Source organism: Lathamus discolor, chromosome 4, assembly GCF_037157495.1.
Source record: "Lathamus discolor isolate bLatDis1 chromosome 4, bLatDis1.hap1, whole genome shotgun sequence".
Classification (NCBI taxonomy): domain Eukaryota; kingdom Metazoa; phylum Chordata; class Aves; order Psittaciformes; family Psittacidae; genus Lathamus; species Lathamus discolor.
The window spans coordinates 109716276-109744234 of record NC_088887.1 but is presented as its reverse complement, the minus strand read 5'-3'; the positions used below and the strand labels follow the sequence as shown (position 1 = coordinate 109744234).

Sequence of the window (27959 nt, the reverse complement as noted above, 5' to 3'; positions counted from 1 at the left end):
CAGCCCTGAGGAGAAACACTTAAGGGTGTTGGCTGTTGAGAAGCTCAACATGAACCGGCAGTGTGTGCCTGCAACCCAGAAAGCCAACCTTATGCTGAGTTGCAACAGAAGAAACGTGACCCTCTATTCCACTCTGGTGAGACTCCACTTGGAGTACTGTCTTCAGCTCTGGGCCCCAAGACAAGAGCGACATGGACCTGTTGGGGTGAGTCCAAAGGAGGCCATGAAGATGACTAAAGGGCTGGAGCCCATAAAGAGACTGAGAGAGTTGGTCTTGTTCAGCCTGGAGAAGAGAAGGCTCTGGAGAGAGCTTAGAGCAGCTTTCAGTACCTAAAGGGGGTCTACAAGAAAGCTGGAGAGGGACTTTCTCCTCAATGGAATGTAGTGATAGGACAAGGGAGCTTTAAATGGCTCTAAGATGAAAGAGCAGATTTAGATTAGATATTGGGAAAAAATTCTTTACTGTGAGGGTGATGAGACACTGGATCAGGCTGCCCAGAGGAGCTGTGGCTGCCCCATCCCTGGAAGTGTTCAAGGCCAGGCTGGATGGGGATTTTAGCAACCTCATCCAGTTGAAGGTGTCTCTGCCCATGGCATGGGGTTGGAACTAGATGATGCTTTAAGTTCTTTCCAACCCAAACTATTCTATGATTCTACTGTTTTTATTATTTACCACCTCCTTTATATTGTTGCATTGTGTTGCTAGTGGAAGCTAACAGGCAAGCAAAATCAGTTCAGCAACTATGTTCAGATACTGCTTTGAAAAAAAGAGTTGCTTTTTTAATTGTATGTTAGTAGTACCTTAGTTTTAAGATCATTACCCATACTTGTGTGTATGGGTGTTCAAACAGCTTGAAAAATGAAAACATTCTCTGTGACAAAAAACCAGTAAGCCCCACTCAAGCCCAGTTGAATCTCTTCTTGTCAGAATAGCAACTGACTCATAATTCAGCTCTTCCTGATGAAAGATCAGACTCTGCAGCACAGAACAGTTAACTGTGGGAAAAGCTGAAGGGGCACACACAAATGATTCTCAGCTAGGGCAGGAGGAGGATAAATCTATCTTCACCTGCAAGTATCAAATAGCTGTTGAACTTCTAAGTGCAATTACTGAAAGGCTAAAGAAAAAAACATTTAAAATATTATTTTCATAATGACTGTAGAGCAGGCCATGAACATTCAGAAAATAACTGGAAACGATGAGACAACCTAGAAAAAAGAAAAATCAGTATTTTGATTTACGTGCTTTTAACATTGTTCTTTGATTGTTCTGAAAATGACAGTATTCTGAGAAGAAAGCTGGATAAAAGATAGTTGTTATATCACTCTGGTTTTGTTAGTCATTGCTATTTGTAATGGATATCACTTCTTCCTGGTTTTAAGTTGCATGTTAATATATATTTTGTGTTCATAAGGGACAGTTTAACAGAGATGACACAAACTTATAGGAATTATAAATACATAATCTCACTTGTCACATCTATAACACTGGCAGTGTGTGTCTGCAGAAACAGGAAAAAAAATTTATACATACACCCACAAGTCTCCAGGCTTCGCTTATCACTGCATACTGGAGCCGATTCAGGGCAAACCCTTCAATTTCTCTGTTCAGTTTGACAGGAGATTGACCAATCTTCTTCATCAGGGCATATGTTCTCTCTGTAGTAGCCAGATCTGTTTCTGGATGAGGAACAATTTCAACCAACGGCACATAATAAGGTGGATTTACCTCAAGAAAAATCACAAAAGAAGAATGTCAACTATCAACAAATTAACAGAAAGCTAATAAAAAGCACTTTTATAGCTTGCTACTAGCATGGGTATTTTCCATTGAACACAGTCAGCCTTATCTTCAGACCCTGAAAGACTTCACCAATCCAATGAAAGTTGGTGTAGTAATTCAAATTAATAATAATAATAAAAAAAATCTTGCATTAAATCTAACACTGTTTAACCCCAGCAAAATTCATGAAGTTACACTAAAGATGACACCACTCTAACAGTGTTAGAAGATTTTATATGAGTTAAGACAAACAAGTTTTTTCATGTTGTTTCAGGCTGTTTGTTGTTTTAAGACATATGGTCACCATCTATCTTTCCAAATGAAGCAAGGCATTTCCTCTCAGATGTTCAGGAACTTTATTATAAAGTTATTGCTGCTCAGCACCACATGTAAGATGTAATACTTAACAGATAAGCTGTTACTAGCCCAAGCCTGTAAATATATGCTAAACAGTAACAGATATTGCATAAACCCCCCATACTTTGAAAAACTTACAGGTTATCTTCAAACACTGTACTACTTTTTTTCCCATCAAGACCTTTGTGTAATGAATTTTTGAAGCAATAAACAAAAAATTCTAAAGAATATACCAGAAACAGCTAAGAGTTCTCAGTTCATAATGTTACAGGCAGTAACACTGCCTGCATGCTCTTTGCAAAAGCAGCAGTACTTCAGCCATATTTTTAAGGTGTTGAACTCAGCTCTTGGTCTAGTTTCCATGCAATAAAAGGAGCTAACATACCATAAATTGCTACCATAAATAACCCTGACATTTAAGGGATGGTAATTAAGTACCAGTTCTTTCACCATGCTTCCATATAGTTAACTGCTCTTAACTGTGCTCATGTAAGTAAGTAATCAAGTACAGGATTTAGTCACAGCAACGAGAAAGCAGTCTTTTCTCTCTGGTGTTCTTTCATTTCAGTACTTATATGGTTCCCTTTACTGTAGGGTCTGACCAATGCATAACCTGATGTAGGTTACATCTGCTCTAACTACTGATGTAACATACTTCATTCCCTTTAAAGTGCCTTGTGTTCCAACATAACCTTTCTCACATCAGACTCTTTGACAGTGCCACCACCATATCTGAGAATGGCATGATGGACATCGCTGCAGGTGTGGTGCCAGGCAATTTAGGAAGACCCAAAACACTGCAAGCACCAAGACATTCTCGTAAGCCTTTTCTAACCCTTAAGTATATCACAGGCTCCAATCAGGACCAGGACAAGTTAATTGTTGAGAGAGACTGAGGCTATTATAAATTTCTTCCAAGATTAGTGTTGACAGTGATCTTATTGAAATATTCTATTTCATGAACTTGGCACAGGGAATATATGGGTGTGTTCTTGAACACACTGAGGAGACTCTGGAAGACGATCTTTTAGGAGTGAGGTAACAGATGTTGGTAAAAACTAGAAGTGGTAAAATGTGGGTGAAATTGGGGATGTGGGAAGGTTTCTAAAAATGAGAAGCTTTCTTCAAGGAGCAGAAGAGGTTACCTTACTTAGAGTACAAAATGAAAGCTAAGAAAGGATATGTCAAAGTAAATACAGTGAAAGAATTAAGCCACACAAAAGCTGGTAATAAACATAAAATCATTTAATTGACCATTAGTAAGAATGGAACAAAAATTAGAAGACACAAACAACTTTGAGCAGAAGTAGTGCAGGTAAAAAGAAATAATCTAACAGATAGAGCTTAATACATTTTAAGGTGATTTGATTAAATGGTTTCCTGTACAGCAAGGGACTTCCCTCAGTGACACACAGTCTCATTCAGCTCCATATTGCTAGTTGTGTGACCTAGCAGGCACACACTGTACATGAGAAACAAACCTCTCTGCAGAAGGCCTCTATTGATACACTGCCTGAAAGTGCCTGAAGAGAACAGCTGTACCTACAAGTATTCTGTGCATTTCTATCTGACAGCTGTGCTATGGGTTTCATTTATTTTTTCTAATTTCTGAACTTACTGCTATGTTAAGGCAAAGGGATGAGTTCCTCCTGCCTTTTGATCATTTAATTTAATCTCTCCTAAACATGCTCACCTGTGCTACAGGTTTTACAACTTTAGCTTTTAATTTTTCTGGTACATAAAATTCCACACTTCTTGTTTTTAGTGTCTTCCAGAGCTGCTTGCTTCCTACGGCCACTACTCTCCTACTGTAACGTTCAAGATGTTAGTAAGGCCATGGTTAAAACAAAAAACACCAAAAGCCAACAATTACTACAAAGCAAGCATGTTTCCTGACACAACAGATGCAGAAAGGCCCCTGAAAGAGTACACTGCTCTTTGAGTGAAGCTAAGATGGCTAAAAAAATAGTCTCAGTTGGATTGCAAAGCAATTTCAGATCAATTACACATTTTAATGCACTCCAGCTATCTGCTTCAGAAAAATCCTTACAACAGCAACTTAGAAAACGTTTACATAGGAACTTGCTACCTTTCCTGATCTGATATGACCTGGTTTCAGAAGCGGCTCCTATAAAGACCGCAGCTGAAAGTAAACTGGTACAGATCAACTTGGGAAAACAGTCAGAAAGTAACAAACTCAAAGACTGACAGTCAGAGAGTAGGCGAAAGCCCAGGAACGGGTTAAAAAAAAATCATAGCTATAGTTACTTAATACAGAAGTCTAAGAGACATTATCTCTTCTCTTGCACTACAGAAAGTTACAACCCTGGAAATACGAGATAAGGAACTACTGGATTTTAGACTGGAGAAAGGCTAAACCTAAGCACAGGTACATACTTTCACGTTTGATTTTTTAATTTTATTATTATTTTTATTAAAATGGGTTGAAAGCTAATTATACAGAAAGCAACCATCCTTTTGTTCCTTTTGCTTCCCAGTCACCTAGGTGGTGGTAGAGAGGTGTCAGAAAGGGACTGACCAAATGCTTTGACACTGCAGCGTTAGGCTACAGGTAGCTGTAGAGACATTACAGTAAAGTAGCACTGTAGTTTTATATTCACACTGACACTCTTCAGCATGGCCTCAGAAGTGACATTTACTTTACACCCTGAAGGATGCCCTGGACATACAACATGTAGTTACCATACTGCAGACAGCAGATCAGTACCTTTCTTCAGACACTGCCAGCCTTCATAACAACAGTTCTCTTAAGTGATCTGTCAAACACCAGGCTAACATTAGGCTAACAAATTCATTAGCTATTGAGTAGTGGAAAACAGAAACAATAAGAATCCCAGTGACCAAGACAAAATGCTTTTCCATGTGGAGAAGACACCTGATAAAACTGCTGTCTGGCAGCCCCATGTAGACCTCTATAAAGGCTCACAAGTGCCCTTCAGCATTTTGAGGTTCTGCTGCCACCTCTAGTCATGCCAATTTTGCATCAGTGCCCTGGCCAAACTGCTCACAAAGCATGCAGATTCAACTCAAAGTACAATTTGCTCCATTTCATCCACTTGCTTTTCCTCTTCTGGTATACTGCTTTTGCATCAGAAGTCTGAAGAAACCAGAGTCAAAAGCTTCCATCTTCTGTTGACATTACCTAATAAGCACATGCAGCTCACTGTCTGGGCCCTCACTGTTCCCTAACAGCAGTTGAAAAAGGATACCAGAAAAGACTAATGATGCCACAAGAATAAAGAAATCCATAGGTTTGCTTCAAAACACAGTATTCCTAAATTTTGGGAGCTAGTTATTGGAGTAACACACAATAATATGATCACAACAGCTTACACAGAACCTATCTTGAGCCAGCAATATGAATCATGCATACACCCTCTCAATTTAGAAAATGCTGCTGCTCAATTAATGACCAAACTAAAGCTCCTCTGAAAAGTCAAGTCCCTGAACACAAATGATGGCAGACAAGCACTCCAAATATCCTTCTACATCTCTCAGTCTGCTTGGAAGAATTTGGGATGCAGTTCAGCTAAACACCTGTACTACTACTACAAAACTGAAACATGACATCATACTTACAGGATGTGACACAATACACTGCTTAACATGCTTAAGGCCAGTGAATAATTTGCTGGGTAAGAGACAAGAGGTTGAACTGCTCAAAATAGCATTGTCACCGACAATAAGATCTAACTGACTGAAAATCTTCTTTTTCAGTTCCAAGTTTTCCGGAGTACATTCCTGGAATAAAAACAAAAATAAGTATTAGAGGTTTTCTAGTTTAGTAGTATTTTTCCAAGTATTCCAGACTTCACTGGTCCCACCATGACACCTAGGAACTCAGCATAAACCATCTATTTTAATCGGCCTAGATATACCTGTGAGCCACTACACAAAAATACTTTCCCACATACAAAGAAATGGAAAGCCCAAGAGTTCACTATAGCAGAAAATGCACCATCACACACCACAGGAGATTTAACACAAAGCAAATAATTCTGCTTTGTCTAAAATACAGACTTTTACTCAAACACAGAGATAACAGAGTACAAAGGAATAAGACCTGATCTCCATTTTTTTTTTTTAGGAGAATTTCACAATAGAAGTCAGTGCTCTCTCTCAGGCAAGATGGAAGTTAATAGGTGTATCTCAAAAGAAAACAAACTTATAACCTCCAGAACTATAGCAAGAGATTCCAAAGCACAGTTCTGGAACCTGCACTGAAACAACCCTCAGTGGCCCTCATGCTTAAAAAGCTTGAATACTTCCATTCATTTGAATGCTGTGAAAGATTTCTGAAGTAGAATGCTCACTATCAGAACTTCTCCCAAAGCTACTGAGCATGTCCAGCTCCGCAGTAGTGTGAAATTCCATATGTATGAACCAAGAGCCATGATCTACAATCACCAGAATTCCAAAGTTATGCCCTATTGCTACCTGAAGGAGAACATGCAGAAATCCACCAGTCTGGGAACAAGGACATGGGAGAGTAACCACAGTGGATCCCACAATCAACAGGAAAGACTTCAGTCTATTAGATAAAAACTGGGGAATACAGCCAGCATGTTTCCTGGGTTTTTTTTTGAAGGGTTTTAAAAAATCAAAACAGTATCCCAAATTTGTAAAACCTCAGCTTTGCCCATAAAACATACAGAAAATACCTGCTCTTTTGAACTCTAACCTTCTCCCACCTGTCAGTACTTCACTTCGTCCTTCCTGTTATGCTGAACAGCATATGGGGATAGGGAGAAAGGTTATATATTTAATATAATCCAAAAAATTATGTTTAATACCTGCAGCTTCAGACTCTGTGGCAGGAATGCCCAGAGACAGAGTTTTTTAACCAGTAAATGGGTTAAAAGTAATTTGAAGTCTTAAAAAATAAGCAAGTTGCATGGAACATTACTAAAAGTTCTATGATGCAGAGATAAACAGGGTCATTCAAGAACTCCAGATGGAGCCCAAAGTTAGAGACAGCCTTATCAAAACAAAATGATACTCTGCTTATAATTCCAGGATCCCTGCTTGTTGGTTAAGTTTAAAAAGTTTCTTTCAGTAAAGCCAAAGATGAAGAGAACACTGCAGATAGTATTCAAGCTAATAAAAGAGTTGCTCTGAATAGGTTTGTGAACTTGAAACTCTAAGCCTCCTCTCACATCAGATGATAATCAAAAAGGCAAACTCAAACCTGGTGGAAACTCAAACCTGCCACGGTTACATAAGGCTTCTGAATGGGCCATTTGCTTTTACTTTCTCATATAGTGTCACAATTGTATTCAGGTTGTTGGACCAGTGCAATAAATTTTCTGTCCTCAAGCATGCAATTACTTTCCCAGAGACACCAACTCCCTGAAGAACAGGGGGGAAATTAAGCTCTAAACAATCCATAAACAGGAACCTCACTTGCTGTCAGTCATGGAGCCTGAAGCAGTCTGAAGCTATTCTGTTTACCCTGAGAAAGAAAAGATCAAACAGTGAGCAGATAAGATACAGTTTTAAAGCTACCACAGTGTCTCAAAGAATCAGTGCAAAAAGGCTAGCATACACCTCTACGCATTTTAAGTGACACACTATATTTCTGCGCCCTTTTTGTAAAGAAGATCATACTTCTCACTTGCAATGAACAGTACACTTTTGTTCCAAGGCCTAAGCACCTGAACAAGGTTGCTACTAATATGATTTCCAATTTAAACTTTATTTAGACATCTTTTTTAACAGCCTGATCAGAATATGATAGTTGCTAATTTTTAAAACCCACCTTCTGGATGAGTTGTATTGAATTAAAGGCTTAAAGGTAATAGGCATTACACTATTTAAACACGTTCGGAGAACACGTCAGCTACTTGACCAACCTATGAACTCTTAAAGAACTACACAAAGATAAACATGTACTAGACTCTCTCCCTAAAGGACAACACTGATACCCAGACAAGGTGACTGAGGTCTAGTTGCCCCTAATTAAAAAGCTGCACTCATATGACACAACCCCATGAATACCAGTACATGGAAATCTCTTGAGTTTCATCTGTTTAAATACAGTGTCCCTGTGTTTTCACACAGACCATTCCCACTATTCTATTTGCCATCTGTGCTCCCACATGTGACCACACTCACCTAAACGCACAACTTCATTTACCTATGTTTAAATGCTGGCATCTACCCAGGTTCTTCCCATCTATGCTCAGGTATGCCAAGGCAGTAACTCAACTGCACCACCTAGGTAAACAAGCCCCAAAACACCATCTTGCAAAACACCTCCTTACACTAGCAATGGGAATCACTGCCAAGGCTGCAAATTTATTAGTACTGGAAGGTGAAACAAAGCATGGCCTTAGCTGCAATTTTGGGGGCGCTTCTGTAGAACAGTTCCCAGAGTCAAGTGACAGCAATTCTCTCCTCTTGTAGAATAAGAATACAGCAGCAGCTCTCAGAGCACCAAACTATCTCACAAGATGGATCCTGACTGTCAGCTCTCCTGTAACTGGAACCACATTATGTCCTGCTTTTTGTTGGAATATAAAGATCTTCACAGGGTTAAGAGACAAAGAGTTCTGAATCTCAGAAAAACAGCTTTTCTAAAAGTTTTGGTTCCTCATCTATGTATACAAATACTTTCAATATCTTCTGTAGTTATACTCCACTAGAAGAAATTTCCCAGAAAATACTTCAGGCATAACTGTTTTATTTTCAATCTATCAGGTCATATTAGAATGTCTTATTTTTAAAACAAAGCCTTATTAACACAGTTGTTTATAAAGCAGGGACCTGTGGATTTTAAAAAACATTCAGATTATCTATATAAAGACAGACTAAAATTACCTGAAAAGAAGACTTGGAAATTTAGCTACCCAAAGCCTACATTTCAAAGCACTATTACCATAGCTAGAGACTGTACAGTCAAGTACAACTATTCTGTATAATGTTACCACATCCAAATAACAGTAAGATTCTTGCAAAAACCCAGCTGACTTAGAAAAAGTACAGATGCTAAAATGATCTCTCTACAAATTAAACCTTGCGATTTTATAACCAATTCTGTTCCTCCCAATACTGCTGGCAAAGTTGAGCTTACTGAATTTACCAAAGCAAGATTGCACCTATTTGCTCCACTTACGGATGCACAGACTGCTGTGTTTCTGTCGTTACCACCATTTTATAGCATCCATGAAGTCAAATTACAATTTAAGCAAAATACTATTAACAGTGCTCACTACTACCGTTCATATTTCACTGCTAATTATTATTTGTATTTAGGCTTTTGTATGGACATGCTAGTTTGGTCTTCTGCAAGTCTGAGGTCTGTATTTCTGTTCTTGAGGACCTAAGATGCACCTTTTATTAAGGAAACCAGAGCTTATTTCTTTTGTATTCCATGTCAGACACTGATGTGCATTTTACTCAGTAAACAGGGGTCACACACATGAACCCTGGGAACCATATCCCCTGCAATTAAAAAATGTGACATTTTGACTGAAGAGTTTGGGAGTTCAGCTAGTGAAACAAGCAAAGAAATAAAATGGCATTTTTTATATCAGAACAAAATTTTGTTAACCATTATGATTTAGCTCAACTATCTAAAACGTGTTATGCATTGTATAGGTTTCGTAATTTCACCAAAATTCAAAATTATTATGTATTTCAAACGTAAACAGTTGAGTGCATGTATTTTGGACTTTTCCATCACAGTCCCCCTCAAAATGGTGAAGGAGTTTTAGATGCTTATTCTGAGACACTTTAAAGATGGATGGTAGGTATATATACCAGTATACCATGATATACACGAAGACAAAGGGCCAAATAAAAGTGCATCATTTCAAACAGCAAAAATAGTGGTGGGAAAACACATTTACTTCAGATTCCTTTTAGAAAATTATGTTAATGTCATCTGAGTGTAAAGGCAGGGACAGCAGCAGGGCATGAGACATACACACTCTTGCAAATTGCTGTAGGGTTTTGGGATGCAGCACAGACATGTATACACAGCTGTTACTGAAGAAGTCCCCAGGCTATTGCACACCTTTCAGTGCGGTGACAGCATTTTGATCAGTTAAAATGAGGAAGATTAAAAGAAAAAAACCAACAAAAAACCCAAATACAGAAACAACCAAACAGCACAGACTCTGATAATAGACAATTATGTTACAGCATGACTAGTACTGGAGCCCCCAGCAGCTATGGTCACAGGGAAAGCAGGGGGAGCACCACAGCAGGGACATGAGGTTAAGTAAGATTTAACCCTGAAACACTTAGAGGTGATGCAGAAACACAAACCACATGGGATATACACAAGGGAACAGAAGCGCATCAGGTTGTTTGCCCCTCTACCCCCTACAGATAATCATTCCACACAGGTGAGTATACAACCTCAAAATGGTTTCATGTATATGTCCAAATACCAGGTCTTTAACAAAAATATGTTTGGCAAAAGAAAGATCCCTTGGATGTAAACCAACTGTAGTTAGCCCACTGCCAAGGCTGTGTAGCTTGTTTTGAAGACTTTACTTTGAACCTGAACAAGAACTATTCTGTAGGCCAAGGGTAAGAAAGCAGGATAAGGACAGCAGCTCCTTTAACTGAAAAGCAGAGTGGAAATTGGATGATAATGACAGGGCACCATTATCACTGTTTGACACAAAAAGGTAGAAAGGTACAGGCTTTCTAAAGAGCAGGTACGCACGGAAGTAAAATGCTTAACACAGGAAAGTAGGAATCACATCACATAAGGATTTTAGGAACAGGTTAACCTATTTCTGACAGACAATTGTTTAGGTATGACTGATCCTTCCTTGGGGCAGGGGTTGGACCAAGTAACCTCTGAAGTCCCTTCCAGCCTGATTCTGAATAACTCTAGTGCATAGGGCAGCAAAGGTAAAGAGGAACATTCTGATAAAGGTGAGGTTTTCTTACGCGCTGATCTGGGGAGGAGCAGAGGACTAGAGGCATGGGGCGTAAGGCAACAGCAGACAGACATGGGGTGCGGAGTGATGGAACAGGGACAACACCACCCATACCAGTTTAACTCCGATTCATGGGATTTGAACTTGTTTGTATTTCCATTCAAAATACAGTTATAAAAGTGTCTTGTAGCAAATCCGTAAATGCCTGGCTTTTAGAACAGTGCTAAATTCATATTCAGAAGAGCTTTAATAGAACTCAAAATCATCAACTAAAGGACAGTAGATAAATAAGTTACTTCCAACAGTACTTCCAGACTAACCTAATTAAAAAAGAGTAGGGCTTCAAATATAAGGTATTAACTTCTTGGTTGCCTTGAATTTATGAGCAAATACCAGTGTGAAATCTGATGCTTCTTAAATCCTGCCTCTTGAGTGACATGAAAGATTGTCTACCACATGATACTGTACAAGTAAGTAACACTTTGGTGAGGTGAAATACAGCATTTACATAGAAATATTTTGTACTTCCCTATAGTTCAGAAATATATCCTGTTAAGGAACTGAAGCAATAAAAATATCAAGTTACTGGCATTTTATACTGCTCAGAATAAATGACTGAATTGCAAGTGTGTGTTCAACCTTTAGTACAAAATACAAAACAGGATTTAATGAAGTACTAATTTTCAGAAGTACATCTTCTACAAATCAAACTTGCAGATTTGAGGGTCTTTGGGGGGATTGAGTAGGGTTTAGTTTCTTTTTTTTAAAACACACACAAGAAATGAAGGCAACTTTTACTTCATCTAGTATCAGTATCATGCCATGAAGAGAACCATCTTATTCCATGATGTTCATGTGCCTTACAAAACTTTCAAAAGACAGACAAGCTGGTCATGATGCTAAAGAAGGGATGAAGATCCCTTTTGTTCCCTTAGGGAAAGGCAACAATATATCAGATAGGTTGACTGACATCCACCTCCCAACATCCTTTCTCAAAGGATCAGATCTTTTGTTTTCTTCTACTGTAATTCCATCGATCCTGAAAAATAGGGTAAGTGATCTAGGAAAGGCAACGGAATAGAATACAGCCTAGAAAGGAACACTGAAAGAGAATCTGAAGTGAGATTAACTGCTGGGCAGGATGATAATTATGGCAGTGATGACCTCCTATAACAGGGACCAACACCATATTCAAGTCTATAATGGTAACACCACTAGTTGCTTTATGCGCAGGATAGATGCGGAGTGAATGTTAGAAAGTTTGGAAAGACAAAAGACCATCCAGCAGCAGCACCACAGCAGCTACAGTGGAAAGCTGTTTTCCCAAACATCATGTTTCAGTTCAACTAAAACCCTGACTTGGTAAAGTTTTTTCACAGTAGATCTTTGTGATCAGACTGTTTCAAACCCTAAAATCAGGAAGAGTTTTCTCAAAACCTCTGCAAAAAACAGCAAGTCAGGTCACATGCTTAAAACTAGCTCCTTCAGAAACCAAAACATAACTTCTGGTGCCTCAGGTCAGTTTTTAAGACAAGGAGGGTAAAACCAGGCCTAAGGTTATATTTACCCAGCTGAAAGCAAATAGATGAATGTTTGTCCAGTGCCTGGAGCTGACCAGTGACCAGTCCAGAAGAAGACATGTTACTGCAATGCTTGCACACTCTGCCTTCCAGCAGCTTTGTATTTACAGAGGTACGTTATTAATGCAAGCTTCCAAACCAGAATCTATGAACTCAGGGCAGCTGAAGACATCTTCACCCACTGCTGTCGGCAGATATTCCCTCATCCCCAGGCATAAAAAGGTTTTTGAAAGCCACAAGGAAAGTAAGACGAAAGCTAGGGGTAGAAACTCGTACTTTACACAGACAAATTTTTATGACAGGAGACACCTATTGTCAAGGCTCCCAAGTCAATGCTGGGCTCCCCTTCTGAGGCACCACCATGGGAAGATACTGTTCTAAGGCAAAATTGTAAATGCTTCAAGACCACAAGGTGTAAGTTACAAACTTATTTTCATGCCCTTGCCAGCCTGCTTTGTCCCATGCTACATCATGACTGATGGGTTCAGAGATCACCTCTCAGCCACCCTCTGCAGCCAGCTTCAACCAGCTCAGCCAAGCCTTGCACTCACCAAGGTACATGGCGGCTCAAGTGTCAAGAGTAAGATTTTACCAACAGTTAGTCGTCTTATCCTCTGAGAGATAATAAATGTTATTATTCTTTTAGTAAATTGTTCCAAAGCAAAGCATTTAAAAAGATATGTTTTAATTTTACTAGCATTGTGCCAAGATGTCATACAAGTACTGGACTGATTTCTATTCAGTTTATATTCTTCAGGAACTAGACACACAACCACTCAAATATATTTTCAATAGTGAAAGGAGTACTACTGAGTTAGTACCCAGTAGTTACATATAGACACAAGACAAAAATCATCATATATTTACAGAGGAAAGTTAAGAACACAGAATTAAGAAACATTTATCTCATCCACAATATTCCCATGCCAGGGACATTAAAATACAAATGCATCTATTAATTTGACTCCATGTGTCTTTATGGAGTTTTCAGCTAACAGAAAAGTTGTTTCAGAATTTAAGCTTTTAATGATGCAAGAAGTTTGCAGTGTGTGTTCAACTGAATGCTATAGGTTATGCACTTTTAAGTAGCATAGAAAAGCTCTGAGAAGTGAAACTGGGCAAATACTCAGTATTATAGTAAAAAAACCCACACTAATTTCCTTCTGAAGTTGATGCAAAGCACTAATCAAGACAAGTCACTTCATAAAAATGCTCAGGAGAAGCAATATGTAAAAAAATATGCACCAAGGCATAACTTTTTTTAAAGGTTCTTGACATTACTGTTACGAACTTTCCCCTTACTCGATGTTTCTACTTATTTCTTGCATCTTTTTCACTTTTATATCTTCACCAATGTAATTTCAGAAGTTTCACTTTTTATTCCTTCATCTCATTTGTTCTACATTATGTCCCATGAGAACGACATAGAAGGCAACTGTTCACAGAATTCATTCAAGGAGAGCAAATATGAAGGAAATTTTTAAAGCTTGAAATGGATTTACTCTACATAGGCTAAATTTGAAGAGAAGTTATGATTTAACAAACTGAAATCCAGGGTAATGAAGTGCAGTTCTCATAGGAGTCTTTAACAAGTTAATGAGTAGGCTGTATCATTAAGCAAGAAAACAAAGTCCTCTATATTCAACTAACAGGAATGCAACTGATGTTTCATTTTTTAAGCAATTAAACATCAGAATACTTGCCCTCATAAATTACAACTAGTCGATTTTGTCCTTCCAGGTTCAAAGCTGCATTAGGCAATGTTTCTGAAGTTTAACACACTTTAGCCATAAAGTAGTATGTTCGTTGCTTAAATAATGCCGTAAGCCTAAGAATTAAGATTCTATCTTTAATTTTCTCTTGAGAAGAGAGTGGAAAAGACTAGTTCAAGTAACTTGTCCATTTACGTTGTATATTTGGTAACACTTTGTATCAAACCAAAATTTGATGTTATGGTTTGAAATTGATGAGCTGATATGATGACCACCACCAGTGTTTCGCAAGTATTTGTTACCCCTGAGCACAACTACTGCAGCTATTGAGTTTATTTTTATTTCTATACTAAACAACTACATGTTGAGATATCAAAAGGGCTAAGGGAACATACAATAGTACCAGAAAGCTTGAGTTACCCCAGGTAGACTGTTGCTATTCAGAGGCTATCAACACAATACTGCTGCCTTCAATACCTGAAGGGAACACAAAGATTCTTCTCAGAGGTCCATGCTGATAGGACGAAAGGCAAGAGACTCAAGTTGCAAAAAGGGAAATTCCAATTAGATACTGGGTAAGAAGTCGCACAATGAGGGTAATCAAACGTTGTAACAAGTTACCCAAATAGACCAGTAGTGTTTATGCTTGAGAAATATTCAAGGCTCAACTGCACAAATAGTCCTGCAATGGGTTGGACCAAATGATTTCCACAGATTTCTTCCAAGTCAAAATTACTTTGATTTTGAAACATTTGCTCGACATCTGTTTCATTGATCAGCTGACGCAGAGAGAAAGGCAGGAGAGGATGCAGTCCCTGATTTAATCTGAAGTAGCATGCAAGGCCTTATTAAAAAAATCTTACTGTTGAAGAGGCTAATGGGAACAATAGCATACTAAAATTCAGTATGTCTCTTAGAGCAACAAGAACCACTAACTCCATCACAGCTGTGCTCAGCTTCAAAAGAAGATAGAAAAATAAAAAGTGAGGATGATAAGGAGATGCAAAGTCGGTAGTTAGAAGGATCAGATCCTTACAGGTAGCATACAGAGAAAGCAAAGACACCACACGGACATACCAGGTAGTAAGAAACACTTGAAAGAGCAAAAGAAAACTGGCAGAACTAGGAGAGTCTTCTGGAAACAAGAAGGCAGCCTTCACAAAGTCGATATGATACCCAAATGAATGCTGTGATGTAGGATTGTTAGTCTGTCACAATAGGACAAAACAAAGGTGGTGGCATACACACAGACACCCCCACCCCTTTCCGCAATTTACAGGAGGAGTAATAAAAATTAAAATTTACCCCTTCTTGGACAAGAACGCATAGGAACAAGAGAAGATCAGTGTACAGAAGGATCTGGAACTGGAAAATACCCACTGAGCAGTGATTTCTTTACAACTGTTTTGTTTTGCCTTCTAATCCTTGCAGAAAACTGAAGCCTTAGTCTTGGGGCTCCCAGGGTCTATCTCAAATTGGAAGAAGCTGAAGAATTTATAGAACAGAGGAGAGTGGGATAAGGACCAAGGTACTGAAACATGCTTTGATATGTCTGAAATATCAAACACATTAACAGTGATAAGAAACTACATACTTGAAGCAAAATTTAATGTATACTATTTTGGCACCAAAGTGCAAAGAGTGGCAACCCTAACTCAACTTCAGGAAAGATCTCAACAATGAATCTGTAAGCCTTATGTCTCTATCAAGCAAGTTAAGAAAAAAGGGTAGGACCCAATGAGTTAAATGAGGAAGAATCAAAGCAACTTTTCAGATGGAAGTCCTGACTCAGACCTAATAGAATTCTCTCAAGGAAGTGGCAAGCATAAACACAGGAGTCACATAGCTGATGCAGTTGGTGTGAATACCCAGAAATCTTGCAACAAAAAAAATAATAAAAGCTTTCATGGAAGTCAACTGGAGATAAAAGGTCCTTTCACAGACAGCAACTGGGAAAGAGATAGTAAGCACAAGGTAGGAAGAACAGTCAATTCTTAGGCAGTGGAAAATGCTGACCAGTGTGGTTTTGCAGACATGTGTGCTCTTTGTTATATCCATTCATAAGTGACCTGAAAGTTTGCTCGTAAAATTAAGCTGGTCATCATCACTACAACTGCAAACATTTGCAGAAGGATTTTACAGGATTGAGTGACTAGACAAGGAATTTGCAGATTAACCTCAGTAGAGGTAGGCGATACCTAGCTGAAAACAATTACATGAACTGACAAGCTCTGAGCTCATTACTAATGAAACAGTAAGATATAGGGTAACTGTGTATAGTGTCATGATCTGGAGAAAACAAACACAAAATAGAATACCACTGTAAAAGTCTATAGTGCATTCACGCCTTGACTCCTCTGTGAGGTTTTCCACTGTCTCTTGTTCCCTCTCACTCCACCTCACCAACTTGGGGAGGTACTGAAAATCTGGAAATCTGTCCTCTTCTAGTTCAATCTGTTATTAAGGACGCATTGCCGCTAAGCAGACTGTGGGAATTACAGCTCGAAACAGTATAAATTGTAAATTCTTGTGTGCAGCATATACAAACATATAGACAGTCAATGTACAATATGTGGGGGACAACACAGGGTAGAAGATGCCAAGCCTAATCCAAACTCATGCATACTTTATCCCAGCTATGGTCCCTGATTCACCTGTTCCCTGAACTATGCCAGTATCAGTGATCATACTAATGGTTAAGCAGCCATAGACTATCAGGTCCAGTAATTCAGCTTGTGCCCCATCCTAATTTTACTTAGCAGCACAGATTCCAGCCCTATACATCAAACCTGTTTTTAATACTCTAAAACGCAGCGATAACTGCTTTTGGCTGTACTGCTCCCTTACATTCAGAGAAGAAGTCACCCCTGAACTCAGCCATGCTCCCTGCCTTCCCAACCTGGAGATAAACACATTTTACTCTCAGCACTAGGATGTGTGGTGCTCCCTAAGAGATACTCAATCCCCAGCAATCTCCTGCTTACCTCCCCTCACATTCATCTTTCTAACAGGTACAGTCTTCATTACACATGGAGGTCAGCAATTTTCTCTCAGTTTAGCTGCCAGCCTCTTCCAACATAACACAGAAGAAACTTGCACTGACTCTTGAGTAGGAAATCCTGCAAAGTGGCATGAACTCTCATGTCAAGATACTGGGTTAGAAAGAACTTTAACAAGCACAACTATCCTTATGGGATCAGGATGTTGAACTCTCCACTGCCCACTACTGCACAACAGCACAGCTCCTTCTTGATCATCTTTCTACACTGCCAGGAGTTGTCAAACCTTTGCTTACCTGAATGAAAGTAGCACCCTCTACTGCTGCCTTCAGGTCTGTACAGACGCTAATGAGAGCCAACTGCTGCTCCACACTCAAAGATCCTTTCAGGAATCCCGACTCCTCCAGGTCTTTCATTTGTTTGCTGGCAAAAACATACATGAATTTAAGTACTTGATCGTTGTTAAACCACCGTTAATTTTTTAAAAAGCTTCTTAAAAAAACAGTAAAACAGTAGTACTATGCTATTTGGCACTGCATACATTTATATATTTAATCTCAAAAATATAAATGTCAATTTCAGTCATTTTTCTTTGCTCTCTTCAAGCACAGGCAGCTCTAAGATCTACTCCTAGGCCATGCCTGTCACCACCTCAAACTTGTTTTCACTGGTGCAAGATCAGCAAGAATTTTTCTACTCATTTAACGCCAAGAGAGGTCCCTTTAATATACCTCATCTAGTTTTACAAACAGGTTTCTTTCGTTATGAAGCCTCACTGCAGGAACACTGTCTGACTGTACAGAAATAAATACATTCCATACACCCAAAAGTCCTTCCTAACAAATCCATACCACCATATGGGTATTGACTACAGAGCAAGTATCAAAAATTTCAGGTAGTTACTAAATAGAGCGGCCAGAGTTTGAAATGAATGTTCAAGAACACACCTTTGCTGGGATAGATATGCCACCTTCTCAAAGTCTCTACAGTTTGAAATTCTCCAACATCCAGAGCAAGCAAGCAAGCTATTTTCGAAACTGTTAAAAGTCACCTAGAGGAGCAATTTCCACAGAAAATGAAGTGGGATTAAGCTGTTAGATCACAATCAACCTAAAACTATTCAATGTAGCCATTACCATGGTTAAATCTGTCAGTTACCTCAAGCCAGAATTCCTCTGAGCCTTTGGTTATTATTCAGCAAAAATTGTTCATCCTGAAGAGAGGAGGAGGAAATTGAGCTAATGATTAACAGCTGGAGAAAAATAAATAATCCTTTCTTCTCCCTAACAACCTAGTTCTGAAGTGTTCGCTTATTTCTGTATGCCTTTTTATGTGACAAATAAATTGAACCTGCCACAGCTGGCAGGTGGCCAAGCTGTAGGAAACAGAGAAGCTGTACAGTCTGGAAACTGTATTTCGTACCACAGAAATCATATCACTGAATACAGAAAACAGCCTGTGAACCATCACATATATGTTTCTTAAGTGACTGTGGCACATATGGGAGTCTTCATTAGGGGCTTTACAGAACAGTACATGTTATTTATAGAGGCCCAGATGATCTCCACTACCAGCCACATCCACCCAGGTCCCTCCACGTATCCAGACAGTAACACTGGATTAATTTTTGCACCTAGGAGGCTGGAACCCATGTCTGTCACCACCTACAGCAGCCAGACACCTTCCTCAGTCCTTCAGAAGCAGGACAAGCAGCCAGCCACAGGGTCAGGATAATGTCAGCCCCATACCGCTTCTCCAGTCCAGCTCTAACACACCCTAGGGCAGCAGTGGCGCTGTAATCACAGGTTTGGGTATTTAGAAGATGGGACTCAGTTTGGGAAGCCAGGTCTACTGGAGGCTGGTGGAGCTGGACTGACAGCTGTTTTGGTAGGAGGCTTGCCAGGCTGGTCAAAAAAGCTTTAAACTAGATGTGTTGGGGGAGGAGGACATCATTCCAGTCAGTTGCCAGCACCTATAATAAATGCTCTGAGTGATGCAGAGCTATTTCAGCTGCTCCAGCCAATGAGCCAGCTTCATTTGGAGCTTGGCTCAGATGCCTCTATACAAACGCCCATAGTATGGGGAATAAACAAGAGGAATTAAGAGATGTGTACATGTCTACAGGGATATGACAGTATCACAGAAACATGGTGGGATGGCTCCTGTGACTGCAGTGTTGGCATGGAAGGTTACAGGCTCTTTAGAAAAGACAGGCCTGGCAGATGGGGAAGGGGACTTGCTATTTGTCAGTGACAGGCAGGAGAGTATGGAACTCTGGGGACCGGTGATCAGTTAACAGAGAATTTGTGGGTCAGGGTCAAAGGGCGAACAGCAATGGGGGACATTACTGTGGGGATCTGTTACAGACTGCCTGATCAAGAGGATTCTATGTATGAAGCGCTCGACCAGATAGGAGCAGCCTCATGCTTGCAGGCCTTGTCCTCGTGGAGGACTTCAACCACCCTGATATCTGTTGGAGGGATGGTACAGCCTGGCACAAGCAATCCAGGAGGTTCCTGAGCTGTGTGGAAGCCAACTTCCTCTTGCAAATAATAAAGGAGCCGACAAGGAGAGGTGCCATGCTTGACCTTGTGCTCACCAACAGGGAGGGGCTGGTTGAAAATGTGATACTCCAGCACAGCCTTGGCTGTAGCAATCATGAGATGGTCGAGTTCGGGACCTCCTCAGGATAGTGAGAAGAGCGTGCAGCAAGCTCACTGCCCTGGACTTCAGGAGAGCAGACACTGGCCTCTTTAGGAACCTGCTTAGTAAGGTTCCATGGGATATAGCCCTGGAGGGCAGGGGGGCCCAAGGCTGTTTGTTGATATTCAAGGATAACCTGCTACAAGCTCAGGAGTGTTGCATCCCAACTAGAAGTGTAGGAGGAGGGCCAGGAGACCTCCATGGATGGATAAGGAGCTACTGAGGAAACTCAGAGGTAAAAAAAGAGGCTTATAAAAGGTGGAAGCAAGGACAGGCAGCCTGGGAAGAATATAAAGATGTTGTCCAGAAAGCTAGAGACCAGTCAGGAAAGCAAAGACCCAGTTACAATTAAATTTGGCAAGGGGTGTGAAAGAACAGGAAGGGATTCTACAGACTAGGGACAACATAGACCCCTTCCGGAAGCTATCAGGAGAACTGGCCATCCTGGATTTGGAGAAGGCTGAGGTTTTTAATGACTTCTGCGCTTCAGTCTTCACTGGCAAATGCTCTGACCACACCACCCAAGTCTTGGATGGCAGATGCAGGACTGTGAGAATGAAGACCTTAGGCCCACTGTAGGAGAGGATCTGGTTCAAGACCATCTTAAGAACCTTAAAGTACAGAAGTCCATGGGACCTGATGGAATCCATCCGCGGGTCCTGAAGGAGCTGGCAAGTGAAGTTGCTAAGCCACTGGCCATCATATTTGAAAAATCATGGCAGGCCGGTGAAGTTCCCGACGACTGGAAAAAGGGAAATATAACCCCCATTTTCAAGAAGGGGAAAATGGATGACCCAGGGAACTACAGACCAGTCAGTCTCACCTCTGTGCCTGGCAAAATCTTGGAGCACATGCTCCTAGAAGGCATGCTAATGAACATGAAAAACAACAAAGTGCTTGGTGACAGCCAGCATGGCTTCACTAAGGGGAAATCCTGCCTGACCAATTTGGTGGCCTTCTATGAAACTGATGGACAGGGGTAAAGCAGTTGATGTCATCTACCTGGACTTGTGCAAAGTGTTTGACACTGTCCCACACAACATCCTTGTCTCTAAATTGGAGAGACATCAATTTGATAGATGGCCCAGTCGGTGGATAAAGAACTGGCTGGATGCCAGCATGCAAAGAGTTGTGGTCAATGGCTCAATGTCCAGCGGGACACCAGTAATGAGTGGTGCCCCTCAGGGATTGGTGTTGGGACCGGTCTTGTTCAAAATCTTTGTTGGTGACACGGACAGTAGGATTGAGTGCGCCCTCAACAAGTCTGCTGATGACACCAAGCTGTGTGGTTCAGTTGATAGGCTGGAGGGAAGAAATGCCATCCAGAGGGACCCTGACATGCTCGTAAGGTGGACCAATGCCAACCTTATGAAGTTTAACCACGACAAGTGCAGCAAGGTCCTGCACCTGTGCTGTGGCAATCCCAGACACAGCTACAGGTTGGGCAAAGAAGAGATTCAGAGCAGCCCTGCGGAGAAGGACTTGGGGGTGTTGGCTGATGAGAAAATGAACATGAGCCAGTAGTGTGTACTCACAGCCCAAAAAGCCAACCGTATCCTGGGCATGGAGCATGACCAGCAGGTCGAAGGAAGTGATCCTGCCCCTCTACTCTGCTCCCTTGAGAAATCACGTGGAGTATTGTGTGCAGTTCTGGTGTCCTCAGCATAAGAAGGACATGGAACTGTTGGAACAAGTCCAGAGCAGGGCCACGAGGATGATCAGGGGACTGGAGCACCTTCCGTCTGAAGACAGGCTGAGAAAGTTGGGGCTGTTCAGCCTGGAGAAGAGAAGGCTGCGTGGAGACCTCATAGCAGCCTTCCAGTATCTGAAGGGGTCCTATAAGGATGCTGGGGAGGGACTCTTCATTAGGGACTGTAGTGGTAAGACAATGGGTAACGGGTTAAACAGGGGAAGTTTAGATTGGATATAAGGAAGAAGCTCTTTACTGTGAGGGTGGTGAGGCACTGGAATGGGTTGCTCAAGGAAGTTGTGAATGCTCCATCCCTGGCGGTGTTCAAGGCTGGGTTGGACAGAGCCTTGGGTGACATGGTTTAGTGTAAGGTGTCCCTGCCCATGGCAGGGGGGTTGGAATTAGATGATCTTAAGGTTGTTTCCAACCCTAACTATTCTATGATTCTAAGATTCTGTATTTTTCAAGCAGCTTTTTAAATTAAAAGGGAGAAGAATGTAGATCACGCTGCTTCATTTTCTACCAACTCCTGCTGAGCAATGTGTGAGAATGCACTCACACTTTGTCAAACCATCCTTTTATTTAGAGCTCTTCCTTGTCAACAAGTATTGAGTTCGTAGATCAAATAAAAATATTACGCTTCCTCCTCTAGAATTCCTTAAAGAAAACAAGTGGGCTTCACCGTGCATACTCTGTCAAGAGACACATCTGAGACAAACATCTTCAGCTCTCTTTTAGAGAGGAAGAACTAAGTGTTTCAGGTGTGTCTGTCTGACAATTTTTAGGCATCCAAGCATGCAGTAACATTTTATAATGGCAGTAAATGAGACACTGAGATCACAGTATTCTAAGCCAAATATGAAAATTCACAGGAATTTATTTAAAACCAATCCAATTCCTAATTAACTATATAGAAGCTAGTCACACCTCAGCATCAGATCTTAGCTTGAACAGGCTTACCAAATCTACCATTAACTTCCAGAGAATGAGAATTTTACTTCAGCATACATGTAGTTGTGCTCCTGCCCAAATTCAGCATTCTTGCTCATAAGCTGTATATTCCTTTAAAAAAATAAAAAATTTAAGTTTGAAGAGACCACAATAGAACTATTTCCTTATTTGAAAAAGAGGGTGAAAATGTTCCTCTGTAATACTACATTTGTCTCATCCTCCCTGGTCCTCTGAAATGCCAGCCTGTGATTGCTAATGGAAGGATTCAAAAATGCGAGAGCCATAGACCAAGAGATCTGGCTTTTTTCTTCCACAAGCTCTTACAGAAGTTTGCAGCACCCATCTCTTGTTTTATGCCTTTCCTTGTCTGCCAATGATGACAATTCTGTCATCTTTGCTTCTCTGTCATTAGCAATTACACACTACACTGTGTACTAAGAACACCATTTCTTAATTAACCTGCAAAATCACTGGACTGGTTTTTTCCCTCCCAAACAAAATTCTTCACATCAGCCATTTATTTAATTCAGTATGTTTGTTTAAATCATGGAATAAGGAACACATGTACTACTTCAATTTTGGCCTTCCCTCCTAGGGAATTTTCTCCTTTGTTTCTCTTTGCCAATATATTTACTGACATTTTAGTTGGTTTAGTCGACAAATGAATTTTAAGTCTTCCAAATACTAAGCCCTCTTTATATTCCCTTGGGGTATTAAGACTACCACAAAAGTGTGGCAAAGGAAGTGAGCGTCCCCTGATACTTATCATACATTTAGGCACTAGCCAGGCCCACTGGTATATACAGCAGTGCACCACTGACATCTGCTGGGTGACTTTTCATTCAAGGCAGCCTGGATTTCAGGGTGATCATCCCTGAGGATGACCACAGACAAAGGTCATTGCAGCCACAGGCACAGCACACACCACAGGACTTCACTCTGTAGTTGTATCGTGTGCACAGCTTGAAGAGTTTGACTCAGTACTTGTGAGGTCTCTGAAGAATTTCCGTAAGAAAATACTACTTCCTTTTAGAGCCCACACTTGGTCTACCTGCAGTTTTACTGTTGTACCTGGCTGCCTATGTCAACACTACTCTGGGAACTGAGCCACTATTTGCTTCAAGATAAGGCACCCAACCTCTAGTAACACTCCTGATCACATAAACTGCCTAGAGTGCTCTTGATTACTACTCCCACCCTATGTGTCTTTACAGAAGAACTTTGCAAGCGATGCTAACACTACAGCCATCTTGTTCATACCCCACTTGCTCACATTTATCCATAGTTACTACTGGGCAGTCATAGTATTCAGCACACACTGTTGCAACAAGCAAATACCTGCAAGATTAAAGACCACTTAATCATAAACTTACTATCAAAACTATTAAGGCGAAGGTGGGAAAGGGAAGGAAAGACAACACATCTAGCCAACCACCACTACCCAAAGACTAGCACCATTAACCAGTCATGGCACTACCACCTAGTGCTGTCTGATGAGAGGGTAGTTGGCACAGGAAAAAAAAACAAAGCAAAACAACCAAACAAAACATCAGTGGTCACATCTACCTAGCATGAGACACAACAGATCAAGTAGCCAACTGAGAGCCCCTGACACTGGGACAAGCTCACACATGAAACAGCCAAATAGGAAGCTGCTAATACTGAGCTGCAGTTAGCTGTCTGAAGGCCATTATCAACCACTTTCCCTCTTCCTGCCTCCCCGAGACTAAAGGTAACCACAAAATAGACCACCAGGGAAGAGTTATTACATATTATGTCTTCATAAGACTGCAGTACAAGTTGGACCACAAAAGTATGTATGTTTCTGTCCAGACAAGAGAGATCCAGAGCTGTCAAATACTTCATCCATAGGTTTGGCAGTATATTAAAGAGCGATAGTTACACATCTGCCTTTGACTCAGTTTTGAAGAGGCACAAAGCAAAGGACTACAGTGTAAGAGCATGGTGGTGCACAAAAGCAAATCAAAATTCTGAGAACTCCTGAAGTTATCATACAAACTGCTTTCCAGCCATGGCACTCTCAGGGTGTTAAGTTTAGCTTCGAGATGGAAATTCTCACCAAACCCAAAGTAGGCCTACCTAAAACAGAGACCCACAGTTCATATCTTTGCTTCTAACCATGCTAACCCAGCCTGAAACTAGGGTCTCCCAGAGTCACAGATACACTGGCTGAAAGGGGCCCTGGAAAGTCTCAAGTCCAGCTTCTTATACCTGCAGACATACTGCTAACACCAGATTCAGTTAGCCTTGGTTTTGCGTAGCCAAGCCTTGAAAGCCTTCACAGATGGATATTTATACAGCTTTCTGGACAATCTGTTACTTCCATATACCAGGCAAATGTCAACACCATAACTGTTCTCAAAACACAGCCTCTGCAATCACAAAGATCATTCATATTTAAATCATATGTCCTAGCTGCCCAGCGGACTGGCTCCCATAGAGGAATGAAGTGAAAAGACAACATTTCCCTTTGGAGGCATCTTCAACTACAGAATGGCCAGGCAGAACCTTTTGAGAGACAGAATATATCCCCTGCCAAAGCCTATCGATGCATTCTCTATTTAATTCTGCAAATGAATCAATTTCACCTAGCTAGTCACTTACACTTTTCAAGGGGAAGAATGGGGAAGGAGAACAAAGAAAAACTGAAAAGGTAGAATGAAGCCCATGATTTAGCACAAGCTTGATGCATCAGTGTCAGGCACTCAATACCAAAATACACTTTGAAAAGAATCATATAGTTAAGTGTTCCCCTCAAATGAGATATATAAAACTAACAAGGAAGACTTAAGTCAAGCTTCATTTTGCCCTTGATATGAGTATAGTATTGATACAATACAGAACAGAGACTGGAAGAGAAAGCCAGCTTGGGAAAGTATCTAGCCACGCAGCCATGGAACATGCCACAGGAGAAGAAGGCAAAGCCTGCATCACTGCACTCCTCATGCTACAAAACCAATCCAGTAAACTGTTCCCCTTTTCATACACACAAAGCATAAGAGGGCACCAGACTGCAAGAAGTAATGTACATTCTAACGTCTTTTCTGGAGATGAGTCTCCTCCTGAAAAGAGAAAGACAATGAACATGTGTTACAGGGGAAAGTCATTCAAAACTCTGGCTATAAAGAGAGTCATAGGGTTTATTTCCTTGGCCTTGTGACCTGCCATATATCAGGCACTCCATGACAAGTTCCGGATCCCCATTTACAACAGTACAGAATTCTTAAAGTACTTCACGTGGCCAGGGGTGGGACAAGGGAAAGCCACTTTTTCCAGCTCCCACATCTTGTTCAGTTTTCATAGCAACTGTGCTTCTACAACACAGAAAAGTTGACATTGCTTAGTGCAATACTGCACTATGTATCAAGTCCAATAATATTTATGGCTAAATTAATAATTAATGAAGAGAGGAAGTATGACATTCTGATCTCAAGACTGCTTGACTCCAGGTGTTTAAAGGTCCAACATCTTTGAACCATGCAGAGGACCAGTTTATAGTCAGATAAAGCTGACAAACAAGTAATTCTCACTGAACACCCTCGCTTTTACTTTAGATTCAGTACCACGCACCAAGATCTGCTATGTTGTTTTTTAATAAAATTATCTACAGCTTTATGCATACAATTGTTTGCGATTTCAGATATAAAAGTCAGTCACTTGCTCCTGTATCCTGAAGAGATAAAGTTTTGTATCTAAGTAAATACCATATCTAACCAGCATCTACTAGAACAAAAATCACAGAATATGTGTGCAAATAGCCAAGTTCTAGTGTCCTCTTCAACCAAACTTTCTCCCCTTGCAAGTTTTTCATTATATGTGCAAAAACTGTTCTATATAAAACATGAACCAGTTACATATGAGGAGAAATACACCATTTCCACTGGAATTTATGAATCTTTATCAGCAGCATAATTATATTTACAACAGTAGCACAGTAACTATTTGAAAAAAGTTTACATACTACAAGAATCATAAAAGGTTTCTTGGGGGCATGCACTAAAGTTTTTCTACATCCTATCTTTTAGAATTATTTTCAGGAACAGGGTACTACTTGCTCTTCTAATTCTTATTATTTTAAAGTTTAGCAATCTTCCACTCAAACCAGAATGACACTGACTCAAAAGACAGCATACTGGACGCAAGTTACATTTTCCAAGGCAGGTTACTACAGCATACATTCAGTAGGTCAAGTGTAGCATAAAGCTGTTCATCAGTGCTTCTTCAGAACATAAGGTTGTTCCATTAGAGCAGACACTAGTTAATAATGCCACTGGTACACCCAGTTCAGTCCAATGTGAGGTCGTTTCATGTGTCAGGGCACTGACTGGCATGTGCCTGTCAACAGGTAGATAGGTGGTAAATCCATCATACCATGTTAGGCCTTAGTAAACAGACTCTCCCTTTCTTTCTGTATCTAGTTTACTGATATTGTGGACACCCGATACATATTTCCTCTTGTTTCAGCAGATCCAAATCCCAAGCTTTAATCTCAAGTATTTTTACCCATGACAAGTGTTTTGAATAAATTTACAGATATATTTCAGATTTTCCATATAGATACATGGAGGCTCTCTTGATGATTGTAGGTCCATTCCAGACTCACTCCAGTCCTCTTGCAGGACTACACACCACTGCTACCTTCCTAGTGTTCTGAGAGAGCTGAACTCCTTAAGTTAATGAATCCTGAGGCGTTCTGAATTTATGTAAAGGGCAATGAGTTACAAGTCAATATGATAAAAGTTAATGACACAGAATATTTAATACTTAAGTACCATTTCTGTCAAAGAAGTATCACCTCCTTTTAGAAGAGAATGTTGTTTACTAGTCAAATCTCACTTTTGTTTCATAAACGGAAGATACACATAGTCATCTCCACACTTCAGTTTCTCCTTAATACGTAGAGGATCTCCATACACTGAAAGTTCATGGACTGCAGTCTGCGGTGGTACAAATACTTTTTAATACAAAACCAAAATAACCCACAAAACCCCTAAGCCTAAAAGCCTTCCTTAATGTACTAGCTATCTGAAGGGAAAAAAGAAAGCAAATCCCAGCAAGTCCAGAGAAGTAGCCACCAGCTGGCTTTGTCAGACTGCCCTAACAGGCATTCCCCTGCCACTCTCTCCTGTAAGCCCTCATAACCTACTCAAGCTCCAGCTCTTACACAAGTATCATATTAGTAACTCAAAGGGATTTACTGCAGGTTGTGTGCTATGAAATCAGTGCAAAGAAGTTCAAATTTGAC

General features: G+C 40.4%; 1 protein-coding gene across 2 annotated transcripts in view; it reads right to left on the bottom strand.

Annotated features, from left to right (window-relative positions):
- Positions 1-27959, bottom strand: part of CRYL1 (crystallin lambda 1) — a 61165-nt gene that overhangs the window by 25991 nt on the left and 7215 nt on the right. For both annotated transcript variants that reach the window (XM_065678571.1, XM_065678570.1), the window contains 3 exons: positions 17646-17772; positions 5741-5902; positions 1535-1729 (listed from right to left, as the gene is read on the bottom strand). In XM_065678571.1, coding sequence (XP_065534643.1) covers positions 1535-1729; positions 5741-5902; positions 17646-17772 — 484 coding nt within the window. The remainder of the gene's footprint in view (positions 1-1534; positions 1730-5740; positions 5903-17645; positions 17773-27959) is intronic.